Raw genomic sequence first — 18,111 nt, 5'->3', positions numbered from 1 at the left:
TCTCTTAGCCACTCAGGCAAATCATATTGTCTAAAAATGCATTTTTCCATGGATAACATGACATCATCGCGCCAAGTGCGTGCTCTTTCAGTCAATTAGTGCGCATATATACAGCCCGGCCAAAAAAATGTTTTATTGTAATTTTGAATAATTTATCTGAATGTGCATGAACTATTTCTGTTCAAAATTGTTTGAAATGTTAAATGTTTAAATATTAACTGTCCGTTTACTGTGCTGTGCCAACTGTACTACTACGTGTACGTGTTTTCTATTGTTTCATTGAAAATAAAACTGCAAAGTCCATTTGGCTGTCATCTGTTTTAATTATGAGACACAATTGTGTCAAAGTCATGATTTTTTTTTTTTCATGCTTGAAGTAAGAAATGATTACTTTAAAAAAGTAGTTTTATACTTGTGAGTGTTGATGACACAGCTTTGCAACAGTTGATATTCTAGTTTCAAGCATGTTTTACTCAATATAGGTCATCAAATCTCAGCAACAAGCTGTAATATCTTACTGAGATCATTTAGGACCAAAACCCTTAAAACAAGTAAAACACTCTAACATAAAATCTGCTTAGTGAGAAGAATTATGATATCAGACAGAAAATAAGCAAATATCACCCTTATTTGAGATATTTCATCTTACTTAGATTTCAGTTTTTGCAGTGTGCACATTCAGATAAATTCTTCAAAATTACAATAAAAAAAACATTTGGCCGGGGGCCGGGCTGTATATATTAGTTAAGTTAAGGCACACTAATTGACTGAAAGAGCACGCACTTGGCGCGATGATGTCATGTTATCGATGGAAAAATGCATCTTTAGACAATATGATTTGCCTGAGCGGCTAGGAGACCCCGAGAGTAACAATCGGTTGCCTTGTTGCCTTTCCATTAAGAACAATAAATTAGTTTTTAGTATAAGTTTGCTGGTTTCAAGAAATGTAATGCCGAGCGCATATCATTATGTCAAGATAATGGCACTAGCATTTACTTCATTTAAGAATATTTTTCAACATATTGAGCAGAAAGGTCTCATTTTTTTTTCTACCAAGAAAAGTACACTTGTTATTAGTGAGAATATACTTATTTTAAGGCACTGGTTCTTAATCTGGGTTCGATCGAACCCTAGGGGTTCGGCGAGGCGGCCTCAGGGGTTCGACGGAGCCTCCGCCGCGGAGGTCAAGACATACCCGACTCATCGTGTAAATAAAAACTTCTATCGCCGTATTATGGATACCCCAAAACAATGTTCCCTCTATAATCAAATGACAGCAGTCATTTCCATGAAGATTATTTTCTAATATAAGAGTTTTGGCCCACTTAGAATGACAACAACAAAATATATTGTTTTTCATGAGCTGTGTACTAGGTGGGGGATCCTGCTTTGGAAATAATTTGTACCCCTTTTAGATATCGCATTTAGTTCCCACTAAAACATTCACATGTTGCACAATGAGATGTAAACATGGGATCATGTGTACATTCCTTTAACTTTCTCTTTGTAAAATATATCTTTATTAGTCCATCCATCCATTTTCTACCGCTTGTCCCTTTTGGGGTCACGGGGGGGTGCTGGAGCCTATCTCAGCTGCATTCGGGCGGAAGGCGGAGTACACCCTGGATAAGGCGCCACCTCATCACATAACTTTATTAGTATTTATTTAATATAATAACATCATTTCATGATTAATATTTACAAATTAAGATTAAATTAAGAAAAAACGTTTTATTTTTCACTAAAGAAGGGTTCGGTGAATGTGCATATGAAACTGGTGGGGTTCGGTACCTCCAACAAGGTTAAGAACCACAGTTTTAAGGTATTTTTGAGTTCATTGAGGTTAGCTAATTTTACTTGTTTTGGAAAGTCTTGACAAGCCGAAATTTCTTGTTCTATTGGCAGATCATTTTGCTTAGTTCAAATAAAATATCCCTAATTTTTATTATTTTTTTTCTTGTTTTTGAACACTGACTTTTTGCGGTGTTCATCGTATTGTCGGGTCTTGTTCACGGGAGAGGATGGTGTAGTTGACAGATTGGTACAGAGTTCGTCCGTTTATTTATGTGTTTCCGACCTTCCACTGAATTTAAAGTAGAGGTACATATTGATGTTTTCCTTTTCCAGGACCACAAGGTACATGTGCAATATGCTAGTGTGGAGTTTGCATGTGTTTTGTTATTTTTACGGACACTCTCGGCTTCCTTCCACGTTCCAAAATATCCAATTTCGATTAATTGAAGACTCTCCATTTTAATTGGTGTGGATGTGAGTGTGAATGGTTGTTTGTCCTGGCTGACGACCAGTCTCAGGTATACCCAACCTCTCAGAGGCCCGAAGGCATAGAACATGATTAGAAATGGGTCAGCTTTCTTGTGATATGATATGTGATATTTCCACATCCGAGAGAAAGTGAGAAGTACAAAACCCAAAACCAGTGAAGTTGTCACGTTGTGTAAATCGTAGATAAAAAGAGAATACAATGATTTGCAAATCCTTTTCAACCTATATTCAATTGAATAGACTGCAAAGACAAAATACTTAACGTTCGAACTGGAAAAAGTTATTTTTTTCAAATGTTAGCTCATTTGGAATTTCATGCTTGCAACGAGTTTCAAAAAAGCTGGCACAAGTGGCATAAAAGACTGATAAAGTTGAGGAATGCTCATCAAACACTTATTTGGAACATCCCACAGGTGAACATGCTAATTGGGAACAGGTGGGTGCCATGATTGGGTATAAAAGCAGCTTCCATGAAATGCTCAGTCATTCACAAACAAGGATGGGGGCGAGGATCACCACTTTTGTGAACAAATTGTTGAACACTTTAAGAACAACATTTCTCAACGAGCTATTGCAAGGAATTTAGAGATTTCACCATCTACAATTTGTAATATCATCAAAAAGTTCAGAGAATGTGGAGAAATCACTGCACGTAAGCGATGATATTACAGACCTTCGATCCCTGAGGTGGTACTGCCATCAAAATGTGACATCAGTGTGTAAAGGATATCACCACAAGGGCTTTGGAACACTTTAGAATACCTCTGTCAGTAACTACAGTTGGTCGCTACATCTGTAAGTGCAAGTTAAAACTCTACGACGCAAAGCGAAAGCCATTTATCAACAACACCCAGAAACGCCGCCGGCTCCGCTGGGCCCGAGCTCATCTAAGATGGACTGATGCAAAGTGTAAAATTGTTCTGTGGTCTGACGAGTCCACATTTCCAAATTGTTTTTGGAAACTGTGGACGTTGTGTCCTCCGGAACAAAGAGGAAAATAATTGTTAAAGGCGCAAAGTTCAAAAGCAAGCATCTATTTTTTGATTGATTGAAACTTTTATTAGTAGATTGCACAGTACAGTACATATTCCGTACAATTGACCACTAAATGGTAACACCCGAATAAGTTTTTCAACTTGTTTTAAGTTGGGGTCCACGTTAATCAATTCATGGTAAAATGCTAAGTTCCCTGACCGGGAATCGAACCCGGGCCACGGCGGTGAGAGCGCCAAAACCTAACCACTAGACCACCAGGTGATGGTATGGAGGTGTACTAGTGCCCAAGGCATGGGTAACTTACACATCTGTGAAGGCACCATTAATGCTGAAAGGTACATACGGTTTTTGGAGCAATCCAAGCAACGTTATCATGGACGCCCCTGCTTATTTCAGCAAGACAATGCCAAGCCACGTGTTGCATCAACGTGGCTTCAGAGTAAAAGAGTGCGGGTACTAGACTGGCCTGCCTGTAGTCAGACCTGTCTCCCATTGAAAATGTGGAGCCTAAAATACCACAACGGAGACCCCCGGACTGTTGAACAACTTAAGCTGTACATCAAGCAAGAATTTGAAATAATTCTACCTGAGAAGCTTAAAAAATTGGTGTCCTTAGTTCCTAAATGTTTGTTGTTAAAAGGAAAGGCCATGTAACACAGTGGTAAAAATGCCCCTGTGCCAATTTTTTTTGCAATGTGTTGCTGCCATTAAATTCTAAGTTAATGATTATTTGCAAAACAAAAAACAAGTTTCTCAGTTCGAACATTAAATATCTTGTCTTTGCGGTCTATTCAATTGAATATGAGTTGAAAAGGATGTGCAAATCATTGTATTATGTTTTTATTTACAAATTACACAACGTGCCAACTTAACCGGTTTGGGGTTTCGTAGAAGACCATTTCCTAAGACCATTTCAGAAAAGCACCTAACTCCTGTGTTTGTGTCCGTCCCTTCAGACCATACTGGTGGTTATGTGCCTTCCCATACTCACTGCTCATCTTCCTCTACGACGAGGCCAGAAGATACATCCTCAGACGCAACCCAGGCGGTAAGACACTTTTCCCATGTGCTTTTTTCCCCCATGTACCATCACAGTTCAATGACGCCAATGCAAGGAAATCAGCTCGCAGGCTGGCAGCGAGATCTTTAGACGTTTGTTTAATGCCACAGAACATGCTGGTGTGGTCCATTTAGGTATATGTGGAACGCTTGCTTGCAATACTGTGCAGCTTCTAACTATCGTGGGATCACACTCCTCAGCCTTCCCGGTAAGGTCTATTCAGGTGTACTGGAGAGGAGGCTACGCCGGATAGTCGAACCTCGGATTCAGGAGGAACAGTGTGGTTTTCGTCCTGGTCGTGGAACTGTGGACCAGCTCTATACTCTCGGCAGGGTCCTTGAGGGTGCATGGGAGTTTGCCCAACCAGTCTACATGTGCTTTGCGGACTTGGAGAAGGCATTCGACCGTGTCCCTCGTGAAGTCCTGTGGGGAGTGCTCAGAGAGTATGGGGTATCGGACTGTCTGATTGTGGCGGTCCGCTCCCTGTATGATCAGTGTCAGAGCTTGCTCCGCATTACGGGCAGTAAGTCGGACCCGTTTCCAGTGAGGGTTGGACTCCGCCAAGGCTGCCCTTTGTCACCGATTCTGTTCATAACTTTTATGGACAGAATTTCTAGGCGCAGTCAAGGCGTTGAGGGGATCCGGTTTGGTGGCTGCAGGATTAGGTCTCTGCTTTTTGCAGATGATGTGGTCCTGATGGCTTCATCTGGCAAGGATCTTCAGCTCTCATTGGATCGGTTCGCAGCCGAGTGTGAAGCGACTGGGATGAGAATCAGCACCTCCACGTCCGAGTCCATGGTTCTCGTCCGGAAAAGGGTGGAGTGCCATCTCCGGGTTGCGGAGGAGACCCTGCCCCAAGTGGAGGAGTTCAAGTACCTCGGAGTCTTGTTCACGAGTGAGGGAAGAGTGGATCGTGAGATCGACAGGCGGATCGGTGCGGCGTCTTCAGTAATGCGGACGCTGTAACGATCTATTGTGGTGAAGAAGGAGCTGAGCCGGAAGGCAAAGCTCTCAATTTACCGGTCGATCTACGTTCCCATCCTCACCTATGGTCATGAGCTTTAGGTTATGACCGAAAAGACAAGATCACCAGTACAAGTGGCCGAAATGAGTTTCCTCCGCCGGGTGGCGGGGCTCTCCCTTAGAGATAGGGTGAGAAGCTCTGCCATCCGGGGGGAGCTCAAAGTAGAGCCGCTGCTCCTCCACATGGACATGAGCCAGATGAGGTGGTTCGGGCATCTGGTCAGGATGCCACCCGAACGCCTCCCTAGGGAGGTATTTAGGGCACGTCCGACCGGCAGGAGGCCACGGGGAAGACCCAGGACACGTTGGGAAGACTATGTCTCCCGGCTGGCCTGGGAACGCCTCGGGATCCCCCGGGAAGAGCTGGACGAAGTGGCTGGGGAGAGGGAAATCCAGGCTTCCCTGCTTAGGCTGCTGCCCCCGCGACCCCACTTCGGATAGGCGGAGGAAGATGGATGGATGGACTGTGCAGCTTTGTGCACTTCCTCTTGGCTGGAGTTACATCATCCAAGCTTCATAGTAAAAAAGACAGGCAGGCTTCGGTTTGAAACATTAAGAGGATGTGCACAACGTTTTACCGCTCAGTGCCACGGTTCGGATCAGCCAGCTGTGGGCAGATGGTGTGGCCTTGTGGGATTTGAACTCTCAACTCTGCTATTGTTATTGTTTAATTCCACCGACATCACTCCGCTTGATTATGCAGCTTCGTTTCCACTGTGAATTTAGTTTAGATTAATTGATGGGTAAATGATATCACACAGTTAGGGATGGCCCGATACAACTTTTTTTCTGGATTGATGCTGATACTGTAACAGTCTATCAAACAATACTGATTATCCAATTATACCAACATTTTTTTTACTCAATCAATCAATCAATCAATGTTTCTTTATATAGCCCTAAATCACAAGTGTCTCAAAGGGCTGCACAAGCCACAACGACATCATTTTCCTTGCCCACATAAGGGCAAGGAAAAACTCACAACCCCAATGGGACGTCGATGTGATGTGTGCTCGGGATGGTCTCCTGCTGGCCCCACTATGGACTGGACTCTCACTATTATGTTAGATCCACTATGGACTGGACTCTCACTATTATGTTAGATCCACTATGGACTGGACTCTCACTATTATGTTAGATCCACTATGGACTGGACTTTCACAATATTATGTCAGACCCACTCGACGTCCATTGCATCCGGTCTCCCCTAGAGGGGGTGGGGGGTCACCCACATATGCGGTCCTCTCCATGGTTTCTCATAGTCATTCACGTCGACGTCACACTGGGTTGTGAGTTTTTCCTTGCCCTTATGTGGGCTCTGTACCGCGGACGTCGTTGTGGCTTGTGCAGCCCTTTGCGACACTTGTGATTTAGGGCTATATAAATAAACATTGATTGATTGATTGATGTGAATGACTATGAGAAACCTTGGAGAGGACCGCATATGTGGGTGACCCCCCCTCTAGGGGAGACCAGATGCAATGGACGTCGAGTGGGTATGACATAATATTGTGAAAGTCCAGTCCATAGTGGATCTAACATAATAGTGAGAGTCCAGTCCATAGTGGATCTAACATAATAGTGAGAGTCCAGTCCATAGTGGCTCTAACATAATAGTGAGAGTCCAGTCCATAGTGGATCTAACATAATAGTGAGAGTCCAGTCCATAGTGGATCTAACATAATAGTGAGAGTCCAGTCCATAGTGGGGACAACACTACTACTGTGTATACCATCATTTTGGTACCAGTACCAAAATTATTTTGATACTTTTCAGTACTTTTCGGTACTTTCCTAAGTAAAGGGCCCCACAAAAAATTGCATTATCGACTTTATTTTAACAAACAAATCCTAAGGTACATTAAACATATGTTTCTTATTGCTAGTTTGTCCTTAAATAAAATAGTTAACATACAAGACAACTTGTCTTTTAGTAGTAAACAAACAAAGACTCCTAATTAGTCTGCTGACATATGCAGTAACATATTGTGTCATGTATCATTGTTTTGTCAAAATTATTAAGGACAAGTGGTAGAAAATAAATTATTAATCTACTTGTTCATTTACTGTTAATATCTGCTTACTTTCTCTTTTAACATGTTCTATCTACACTTCCGTTAAAGTGTATTAGTCACTTATTCTTCTGTTGTTTGGATACTTTACATTAGTTTTGGATCATACCACAAATCTGGGTATCAATCTGATACCAAGTCGTTACAGGATCATACATCGGTCATATTCAAAGTCCTCATGTGTCCAGGGACATAATTCCTGAGTTTATAAACATAATTTTTTTTTAAATCGAAAGAAGATGTTGTGATGCCAAAAAATATCGACGTAATCATAGTAGTATCGACTAGATACGCTACTGTACTTGGTATCATTACAGTGGATGTTAGGTGTAGATCCACCAATGGCGTTTGTTTACATTTTGACGCCGTTGAGCTACGGTGTGTAGGGAAGCATGTTTAGTTAGTCCTCGTCCTGCAGTGATAATGTACTTGAAAGAAACTTACTTAATTTGTCGCCATGGAGGCGGACTGGTACCTTTCAGAGGCAGTATAGTACCGAATATAATTCATTAGTATCGCAGTATGACACTAATACCGGTATACCGTACAACCCTACTCTGTACTTTGTTTCATACACTGGTACCTCGGTTTTGGTAATCTGTTCAAAATTACAAATACGGAATTATTCAGAAATCAAGCAAATCCAATTAATCCAGAACCCCAAAATATTACCACAAAACACATTTTTATAGATATATGTAGTTCTACATGCATCGCGTGGACATCGGGGGCAGTACCTCTGGATTGGCAGACCGGGGTGGTGGTTCCTCTCTTTAAAAAGGGGAACCGGAGGGTGTGTTCTAACTATCGTGGGATCACACTCCTCAGCCTTCCCGGTAAGGTCTATTCAGGTGTACTGGAGAGGAGGCTACGCCGGATAGTCGAACCTCGGATTCAGGAGAAACAGTGTGGTTTTCGTCCTGGTCGTGGAACTGTGGACCAGCTCTATACTCTCGGCAGGGTCCTTGAGGGTGCATGGGAGTTTGCCCAACCAGTCTACATGTGCTTTGTGGACTTGGAGAAGGCATTCGACCGTGTCCCTCGGGAAGTCCTGTGGGGAGTGCTCAGAGAGTATGGGGTTTCGGACTGTCTGATTGTGGCGGTCCGCTCCCTGTATGATCAGTGTCAGAGCTTGGTTCGCATTGCCGGCAGTAAGTCGGACACGTTTCCGGTGAGGGTTGGACTCCGCCAAGGCTGCCCTTTGTCACCGATTCTGTTCATAACTTTTATGGACAGAATTTCTAGGCGCAGTCAAGGCGTTGAGGGGATCCGGTTTGGTGGCTGCAGGATTAGGTCTCTGCTTTTTGCAGATGATTTGGTCCTGATGGCTTCATCTGGCCAGGATCTTCAGCTCTCACTGGATCGGTTCGCAGCTGAGTGTGAAGCGACTGGGATGAGAATCAGCACCTCCAAGTCCGAGTCCATGGTTCTCGCCCGGAAAAGGGTGGAGTGCCATCTCCGGGTTGGGGAGGAGATCTTGCCCCAAGTGGAGGAGTTCAAGTACCTCGGAGTCTTGTTCACGAGTGAGGGAAGAGTGGATCGTGAGATCGACAGGCGGATCGGTGCGGCGTCTTCAGTAATGCGGACGCTGTATCGATCCGTTGTGGTGAAGAAGGAGCTGAGCCGGAAGGCAAAGCTCTCAATTTACCGGTCGATCTACGTTCCCATCCTCACCTATGGTCATGAGCTTTGGGTTATGACCGAAAGGACAAGATCACGGGTACAAGCGGCCGAAATGAGTTTCCTCCGCCGGGTGGCGGGGCTCTCCCTTAGAGATAGGGTGAGAAGCTCTGTCATCCGGGGGGAGCTCAAAGTAAAGCCGCTGCTCCTCCACATGGAGAGGAGCCAGATGAGGTGGTTCGGGCATCTGGTCAGGATGCCACCCGAGCGCCTCCCTAAGGAGGTGTTTAGGGCATGTCCGACCGGTAGGAGGCCACGAGGAAGACCCAGGACACGTTGGGAAGACTATGTCTCCCGGCTGGCCTGGGAACGCCTCGGGATCCCCCGGGAGGAGCTGGACGAAGTGGCTGGGGAGAGGGAAGTCTGGGCTTCCCTGCTTAGGCTGCTGCCCCCGCGACCCGACCTCGGATAAGCGGAAGAAGATGGATGGATGGATGGATACATGCATAATATAAATATAAGTGACAAATAAAAAGGATAAGTGAACATTTAACATAAATTTGACCTTGATTAGTGTTAGAACCTTCGAACTTTGCTGGTTATTTCTGGAATTCAACAGTGTTTCTCACCTTCTTTATCAAAGTGGCAGGTCTTTGACCTCATGGTGGCTTATTTCACAATCATACTCCCTTAAAAAAAAAAAAACGCAAAAAGTTGATGGAAATGTTTAACCATTGGAAATGCGTGTTACATTGTATAAACAATAAAATAAAAATATGTTACAACCGGGCAGTAATAGTCTGTTCCTCTGAAGTTCTATTAAAATGTGCCATATTAACATGATTCACGTTGCACAGTAATTTAAATGCACATAGCTTTTATTAGCATTTTTGATTGATCACAATACACCTTTCAAAGTTTGAAAATAAAATTAAATGAGGGAAAACTTTGTGCACAAGGTTAAAAATCCGAGTCCTAAAACCTATAAGGCCTGTAACTCAAAGACATTTAAAAAAAATAGTGATGACTCGACATTCAAATAATAGCATATCGTCTTGAAAATGTACGATGGCATACAAACGTAATCACTTCAGCATGAGAGGCGGATTGTTTTTCAGAACGTTGATTATTTCAGCGTCAGCATTTCAGTCAGTGTGCTCACCTTTTGACGGAGAATAATGGAGGCTATGCTGAGGAGACTCTCGCTCTCTACACCTGTTGAAGTTGCACAGAGGAATCTTCCAAAACAAGCAAAGGCTGGAACCGCTTACCCTTTTTTTTTATTAGCACTCGATGTGGTGACCATAGATTATTTTTTGCATAATCTTAAACGTGACAATGTGTAAAATAATGTTGAAGTTTCCAATGCTGATGTCGACTTTTTTTTGTCTTTGCACATAAAATGCTATATATATATATATATATATATATATATATATACACGTTATGTCAGGAAAAAACACAGAGGCTATTTCATTCCTACTGTCATGTCTGTGTGATCATGTTTTGTTTTAGTAATGTTCGGTTTAAATTTTGGACTTTTTGTGCACTTTTGTTTTGTCACCATAGCAACCATTAGTTTCACCTGTCACGTCACACACCTGTTCCACGTTTGGACTCATTGTGCACTCTTGTCACCATAGCAACCATTAGTTTTCACCTGTCACGTCACGCACCTGTTTCACGTTTCGAGTCACGCACCTGCTTTCACTAATCTTGTCCATAGTATTTAAGTTCATTCATTTTCTGTTGTTCGTTCTGACGACATCTGTCATGACTCTGGCAAAAAAGTCCTTTGGTGGTGGCTGATAGACAATGTTAACAGAATTTAAAAAAAAATCTTGGTCTCTGACGTCATCACCAGTGGGTGGGGTGACGTCATGATAAGGCGGCGGCGTGATGTCGTCAGCAAAAAAGTTTTCCCGCAGATGACATCACGCCGCCGCCTTATCATGACGTCACCCCACCCACTGGTGATGACGTCAGAGACCAAGATTTTTTTTTAAATTCTGTTAACATTGTCTATCAGCCACCACCAAAGGACTTTTTTGCCAGAGTCATGACAGATGTCGTCAGAACGAACAACAAAAAATGAATGAACTTAAATACTATGGACAAGATTAGTGAAAGCAGGTGCGTGACTCGAAACGTGAAACAGGTGCGTGACGTGACAGGTGAAAACTAATGGTTGCTATGGTGACAAGAGTGCACAATGAGTCCAAACGTGGAACAGGTGCGTGACGTGACAGGTGAAACTAATGGTTGCTATGGTGACAAAACAAAAGTGCACAAAAAGTCCAAAATTTAAACCGAACATTACTAAAACAAAACATGATCACACAGACATGACACCTACAAGCCAAGCCTGTAGGGATGAAATCCCTACAGAGATCCCCTAAAGAGCAGGGAAACCTGCAAAACAGGCTTGTAGGGATGATGTGTTTTTTCCTGACATAACGTTTATTCTGCCTCGACTATATATATATATATATATATATATATATATATATATATATATATATATATATATATACAGTACAGGCCAAAAGTTAGGACACACCTTCTCATTTCAATGTGTTTTCTTTATTTTCATGACTATTTACCTTGTAGATTGTCACTAAATGCATCATTGTGTTAGATGTAAATATAAACGGAATACAATGATTTGCAAATCATTTTCAAGCCATATTCAGTTGAATATGCTACAAAGACAACATATTTGATGTTCAAACTGATAAACATTTTTTTTTTTTTTTGCAAATAATCATTAACTTTAGAATTTGATGCCAGCAACACGTGACAAAGAAGTTGGGAAAGGTGGCAATAAATACTGATAAAGTTGAGGAATGCTCATCAAACACTTATTTGGAACATCCCACAGGTGAACAGGCAAATCGGGAACAGGTGGGTGCCATGATTGGGTATAAAAGTAGATTCCATGAAATGCTCAGTTATTCACAAACAAGGATGGGGCGAGGGTCACCCCTTTGTCAACAAATGCGTGAGCAAATTGTTGAACAGTTTAAGAAAAACCTTTCTCAACCAGCTATTGCAAGGTATTTAGGGATTTCACCATCTACGGTCCGTAATATCATCAAAGGGTTCAGAGAATCTGGAGAAATCACTGCATGTAAGCAGCTAAGCCCGTGACCTTCGATCCCTCAGGCTGTACTGCGTCAACAAGCGACATCAGTGTGTAAAGGATATCATCACATGGGCTCAGGAACACTTCAGAAACCCACTGTCAGTAACTACAGTTGGTCGCTACATCTGTAAGTGCAAGTTAAAACTCTCCTATGCAAGGCGAAAACCGTTTATCAACAACACCCGGAAACGCCGTTGGCTTCGCTGGGCCTGAGCTCATCTAAGATGGACTGATACAAAGTGGAAAAGTGTTCTGTGGTCTGACGAGTCCACATTTCAAATTGTTTTTGGAAACTGTGGGCGTCGTGTCCTCCGGACCAAAGAGGAAAAGAACCATCCGGATTGTTATAGGCGCAAAGTTGAAAAGCCAGCATCTGTGATGGTATGGGGGTGTATTAGTGCCCAAGACATGGGTAACTTACACATCTGTGAAGGCGCCTTTAATGCTGAAAGGTACATACAGCTTTTGGAGCAACATATGTTGCCATCCAAGCAACGTTACCATGGACGCCCCTGCTTATTTCAGCAAGACAATGCCAAGCCACGTGTTACATCAACGTGGCTTCATAGTAAAAGAGTGCGGGTACTAGACTGGCCTGCCTGTAGTCCAGACATGTCTCCCATTGAAAATGTGTGGCGCATTATGAAGCCTAAAATACCACAACGGAGACCCCCGGACTGTTGAACAACTTAAGCTGTACATCAAGCAAGAATGGGAAATCATTCCACCTGAGAAGCTTAAAAAATGTGTCGCCTCAGTTCCCAAACGTTTACTGAGTGTTGTTAAAAGGAAAGGCCATGTAACACAGTGGTGAACATGCCCTTTCCCAACTACTCTGGCACGTGTTGCAGCCATGAAATTCGAAGTTAATTATTATTTGCAAAAAAAAAAAGAAGTTTATCAGTTTGAACATCAAATATGTTGTCTTTGTAGTGCATTCAACTGAATATGGGTTGAAAAGGATTTGCAAATCATTGTATTCCGTTTATATTTACATCTAACGCAATTTTCCAACTCATATGGAAACGGGGTTTGTAAAACAAAGTAGATGCAGGAAATATCACTCAAAGGAAGACATACAATTGCTACAGGAAAATACCAAAAAAAAAGAGAAAAAGCCACCAAAATAGGAGCGCAATACAAGAACTAAAACCCTACACAGGAAAACACCAAAAAACTCCAAATAAGTCACGGCGTGATGTGACAGGTGGTGACAGTACACCTACTTTGAGACAAGAGCTATATTGATGCATGCTTGGTTATGGTTTGAATTTATATCCAACAATTGCGACAATGACTTTTTACTATGTATTATTATGTTTTCTGCTGGTGGCGTGCGTGCCTCTGCATTTTTTCAATGAAGAAAAAAATGTTCCAAAAAGGTTGAACAACACTGGATTGGACCAAAGAAGGTTTTCCTCCCTCGACCTCTAGGATGATTTAATTACCTCAATAGCATCCACAAGACAGATGCCGCATCCTGCGCGTCACAGCAGGACTAATCTTTTAATAACTGTCACAGCAACAGTGGTCTCACTCATGCTGTGTGTTTTTTTTTGTTTTTTTAAGGGGAATCCATATAAAAGTCCCTCCGGCAAAAGTCGCTAATTGTGTCTCCTTTGATTTCCAGGTTGGGTGGAGAGAGAGACGTACTACTGAGTGGCAAATGGACATTATTTACTGCCATGTTACAAACTAGTCTGAGGCGCCACTCGGACGGCAAAATCACGGATGAATTAAACATCGTTGATATACATGTCAATAAAAGCATCACCCAACTATTATATAAAACAAGGCTGTTTGCGACTGATTTTTGTCCGCATTCCTTCATTCAATCAATCAATCAATCAATGTTTATTTATATAGCCCTAAATCACAAGTGTCTCAAAGGGCTGCACAAGCCACAACGACATCCTCGGTACAAAGCCCACATACGGGCAAGGAAAAACTCACCCCAGTGGGACGTCGATGTGAATGACTATGAGAAACCTTGGAGAGGACCGCATATGTGGGTAACCCCCCCCCCTCTAGGGGAGACCGAAAGCAATGGATGTCGAGTGGGTCTGACATAATATTGTGAGAGTCCAGTCCATAGTGGATCCAACATAATAGTAAGAGTCCAGTCCATAGTGGGGCCAGCAGGACACCATCCCGAGCGGAGACGGGTCAGCAGCGCAGAGATGTTCCCAACCGATATACAGGCGAGCGGTCCACCCCGGGTCCCGACTCTGGACAGCCAGCACTTCATCCATGGCCACCGGACCTGTGCCCCCCCCCCCCCCCCCCTCAAGGAAAAGGGGAGCAGAGGAGAAAAGAAAAGAAACGGCAGATCAACTGGTCTAACAGGGGGGCTATTTAAAGGCTAGAGTATACAAATGAGTTTTAAGATGGGACTTAAATGCTTCTACTGAGGTAGCATCTCTAATTGTTACCGGGAGGGCATTCCATAGTACTGGAGCCCGAATAGAAAACGCTCTATAGCCCGCAGACTTTTTTTGGGCTCTGGGAATCACTAATAAGCCGGAGTTCTTTGAACGCAGATTTCTTGCCGGGACATATGGTACAATGCAATCGACAAGATAGGACGGAGCTAGACCGTGTAGTATTTTATACGTAAGTAGTAAAACCTTAAAGTCACATCTTAAGTGCACAGGAAGCCAGTGCAGGTGAGCCAGTATAGGCGTAATATGATCAAACTTTCTTGTTCTTGTCAAAAGTCTAGCAGCCGCATTTTGTACCAACTGTAATTTTTTAATGCTAGACATAGGGAGACCCGAAAATAATACGTTACAGTAATCGAGACGAGACGTAACGAACGCATGAATAATGATCTCAGCGTCGCTAGTGGATAAAATAGAACGAATTTTAGCGATATTACGGAGATGAAAGAAGGCCGTTTTAGTAACACTCTTAATGTGTGACTCAAAGGAGAGAGTTGGGTGGAAGATAATACCCAGATTCTTTACTGATTCGCCTTGTGTAATTGTTTGGTTGTCAAATGTTAAGGTGGTATTATTAAATAAATGTCGGTGTTTAGCAGGACCGATAATCAGCATTTCCGTTTTCTTGGCGTTGAGTTGCAAGAAGTTAGCGGACATCCATTGTTTAATTTCATTAAGACACGCCTCCAGCTGACTACAATCCGGCGTGTTGGTCAGCTTTAGGGGCATGTAGAGTTGGCTGTCATCAGCATAACAATGAAAGCTAACACCGTATTTGCGTATGATGTCGCCTAGCGGCAGCATGTAAATACTAAAGAGTGCAGGGCCAAGAACCGAACCCTGAGGAACTCCGCACGTTACCTTAACATAGTCCGAGGTCACATTTTTATGGGAGACGCATTGCATCCTGTCAGTAAGATAAGAGTTAAACCACGACAAAGCTAAGTCTGACATACCAATACGTGTTTTGATACGCTCTAATAAAATATTATGATCGACGGTATCGAAAGCATTGTTGCTGGGGTGGAGTTTAGACTTTGAGGTGGTATTAAAGGGGAGCATTATCACAATTTCAGAAGGGTTACAACCATTAAAAATCAGTTCCCAGTGGCTTATTATATTTTTCGAAGTTTTTTTCAAAATTTTACCCATCACGCAATATCCCTAAAAAAAGCTTCGAAGTGCCTGATTTTAACCACCCGTCCATTTTCCTGTGACGTCACATAGTGAAGCCAACACAAACAAACATGGCGGAAAGAACAGCAAGCTATAGCGACATTAGCTCGGATTCAGACTCGGATTTCAGCAGTTTAAGCGATTCAACAGATTACGCATGTATTGAAACGGATGGTTGTAGTGTGGAGGCAGGTAGCGAAAACCAAATTAAAGAAGAAACTGAAGCTATTGAGCCATATCGGTTTGAACCGTATGCAAGCGAAACCGACGAAAACGACACGACAGCCAGCGACACGGGAGAAAGCGAGGACGAATTCGGCGATCGCCTTCTAACCAACGATTGGTATGTGTTTGTTTGGCATTAAAGGAAACTAACAACTATGAACTAGGTCAGGGGTCGGCAACCCAAAATGTTGAAAGAGCCATATTGGACCAAAAATACAAAAACAAATCTGTCTGGAGCCGCAAAAAAATTAAAAGCCATATTACATACAGATAGTGTGTCATGAGATATACATTGAATTAAGAGGACTTAAAGGAAACTAAATGAGTTCAAATATAGCTACAAATGAGGCATAATGATGCAATATGTACATACAGCTAGCCTAAATAGCATGTTAGCATCGATTAGCTTGCAGTCATGCAGTGACCAAATATGTCTGATTAGCACTCCACACAAGTCAATAACACCAACAAAACTCACCTTTGTGGATTCATGCACAACGTTAAGTTTGGTAGACAAAATGAGACAGAAAAAGAAGTGGCATAAAACACGTCCTAGAAAGTCGGAGAAAGTTATACATGTAAACAAACTAAGGTGAGTTCAAGGACCGCCAAAATTAGTAGGACAAAACGGCGCTCGCCAAATACCCGAATCAGTGAAGCATGTTTAATATAAACAGTGTTCTTTATAACAATTAGGAAGGTTTGTGTCCTCCTACAGAAACTATATTAACACAAAAAAATTTTTTTTTCCCCCTCAACTTTTTCCATTTTTTCATACATTTTTTGAAAAAGCTGTAGAGAGCCACTAGGGCGGCGCTAAAGAGCTTCTAGGATTGGTTTGTTTATGAAGCTTGATGTGGTTTCTGTTATTTTGGGAGAGTTCATTGACAATCATGATTTAATCAATTTAATTATAGTACTCGGTAAAAGGTTTATTTTTAAGGCCAAAAACAGATATTCACTTAGTATTACTTTCTTTAAAACATTTATTCAGTATTTTTTAACTTTAGAAAGTTACATGGTTGAAAACGATAATGATGCCAAAAAACATAAAAAAAGATGGGAAGTCCTCAAAGGGTTATGTTGAAAGTGTAATTATTTATAGATTATATGCTATCTGTTGTTGTATTCCCTAACTTTTAGTGACCTGAACATAAGCTGGACTGTAAATACTTTTTTTTGTTTTTGTTTTTAAAATGTAATTTTGTTTATAGATTATATGCAATCTGTTGTGTTCCAAAATTTTCTGTTTTTTTTTTTGTTTGTTTGTTTTCTTAGTGTACATGAATGAAGGTGTGTGTTGCTGGACCCGACTTGGACATTATCTGGACTGGACCTGGTTTAAAAAAAAAAAAAAAAAACTTTAAACAAAGCTAATTTCATTTACAGCCAGGTCTGGTGAAGATAAGGTCCTTTCTTTCTTTTTTTATTTATTTATTTTATTTTTATTTTTTTATAGATAGGATAAATAAATATTTTCTTGGATAAAGAGGAAAGTAAACAATATAAAAATAATTACATAAGGGAGAAAAGGGAAAGAAAAAATAGTAATTAAATGAAAATGTTAGTGGACCAGCAGCTGGACAAAAGTATTGGGACACTTACGACGAAAACTGGACAAAAGTATTGGGACACTTGGGACTACCACTGGACAAAAGTATTGGGACACTTAGGACGAAAACTGGACAAAAGTATTGGGACACTTATGACGAAAACTGGACAAAAGTATTGAGACACTTACACTGGACAAAAGTATTGGGACACTTAGGACTACAACTTGACAAAAGTATTGGGACACTTACGACGAAAACTGGACAAAAGTATTGGGACACTTGGGACTACAACTTGACAAAAGTATTGGGACACTTATGACTACCACTGGACCAGCAGCACAAACAATCAAGTGTGCTTCAGGGACTGTGTTGTGTCCCTTGCAGAAGTGTTGTCCATGTTGTGGGAACCAGAATATTGTTGGCAGAAAGAAACAACCCCTTTTGTGTGAGTGGGTGTGTGTGAGTGTGAATAGGGGAGGGAGGGTTTTTTTTTTTCTGGGTTGATGCACTAGTTGAAA

General features: G+C 41.9%; 1 protein-coding gene and 1 non-coding gene across 2 annotated transcripts in view; one reads left to right on the top strand and one right to left on the bottom strand.

Moving 5' to 3' along the window:
• Window positions 1-13,992, top strand: part of LOC133622515 (sodium/potassium-transporting ATPase subunit alpha-1) — a 32,095-nt gene extending 18,103 nt beyond the window's left edge. Inside the window, exons 22-23 of the mRNA XM_061985331.2 lie at window positions 4,236-4,327; window positions 13,829-13,992. Coding sequence (XP_061841315.1) covers window positions 4,236-4,327; window positions 13,829-13,857 — 121 coding nt within the window. The 3' untranslated portion in view covers window positions 13,858-13,992. The remainder of the gene's footprint in view (window positions 1-4,235; window positions 4,328-13,828) is intronic.
• trnae-cuc (transfer RNA glutamic acid (anticodon CUC)) lies at window positions 3,469-3,541 on the bottom strand. The gene has a single exon. It is a non-coding gene; the product is annotated as a tRNA-Glu (tRNA).
• Window positions 13,993-18,111: the final 4,119 nt, after the last annotated feature.

The sequence above is a fragment of the Nerophis lumbriciformis genome, linkage group LG23 (assembly GCF_033978685.3).
Source record: "Nerophis lumbriciformis linkage group LG23, RoL_Nlum_v2.1, whole genome shotgun sequence".
In the NCBI taxonomy this organism is placed as follows: Eukaryota; Metazoa; Chordata; class Actinopteri; order Syngnathiformes; family Syngnathidae; genus Nerophis; species Nerophis lumbriciformis.
This window is presented reverse-complemented; position numbering and strand designations above follow the sequence as displayed.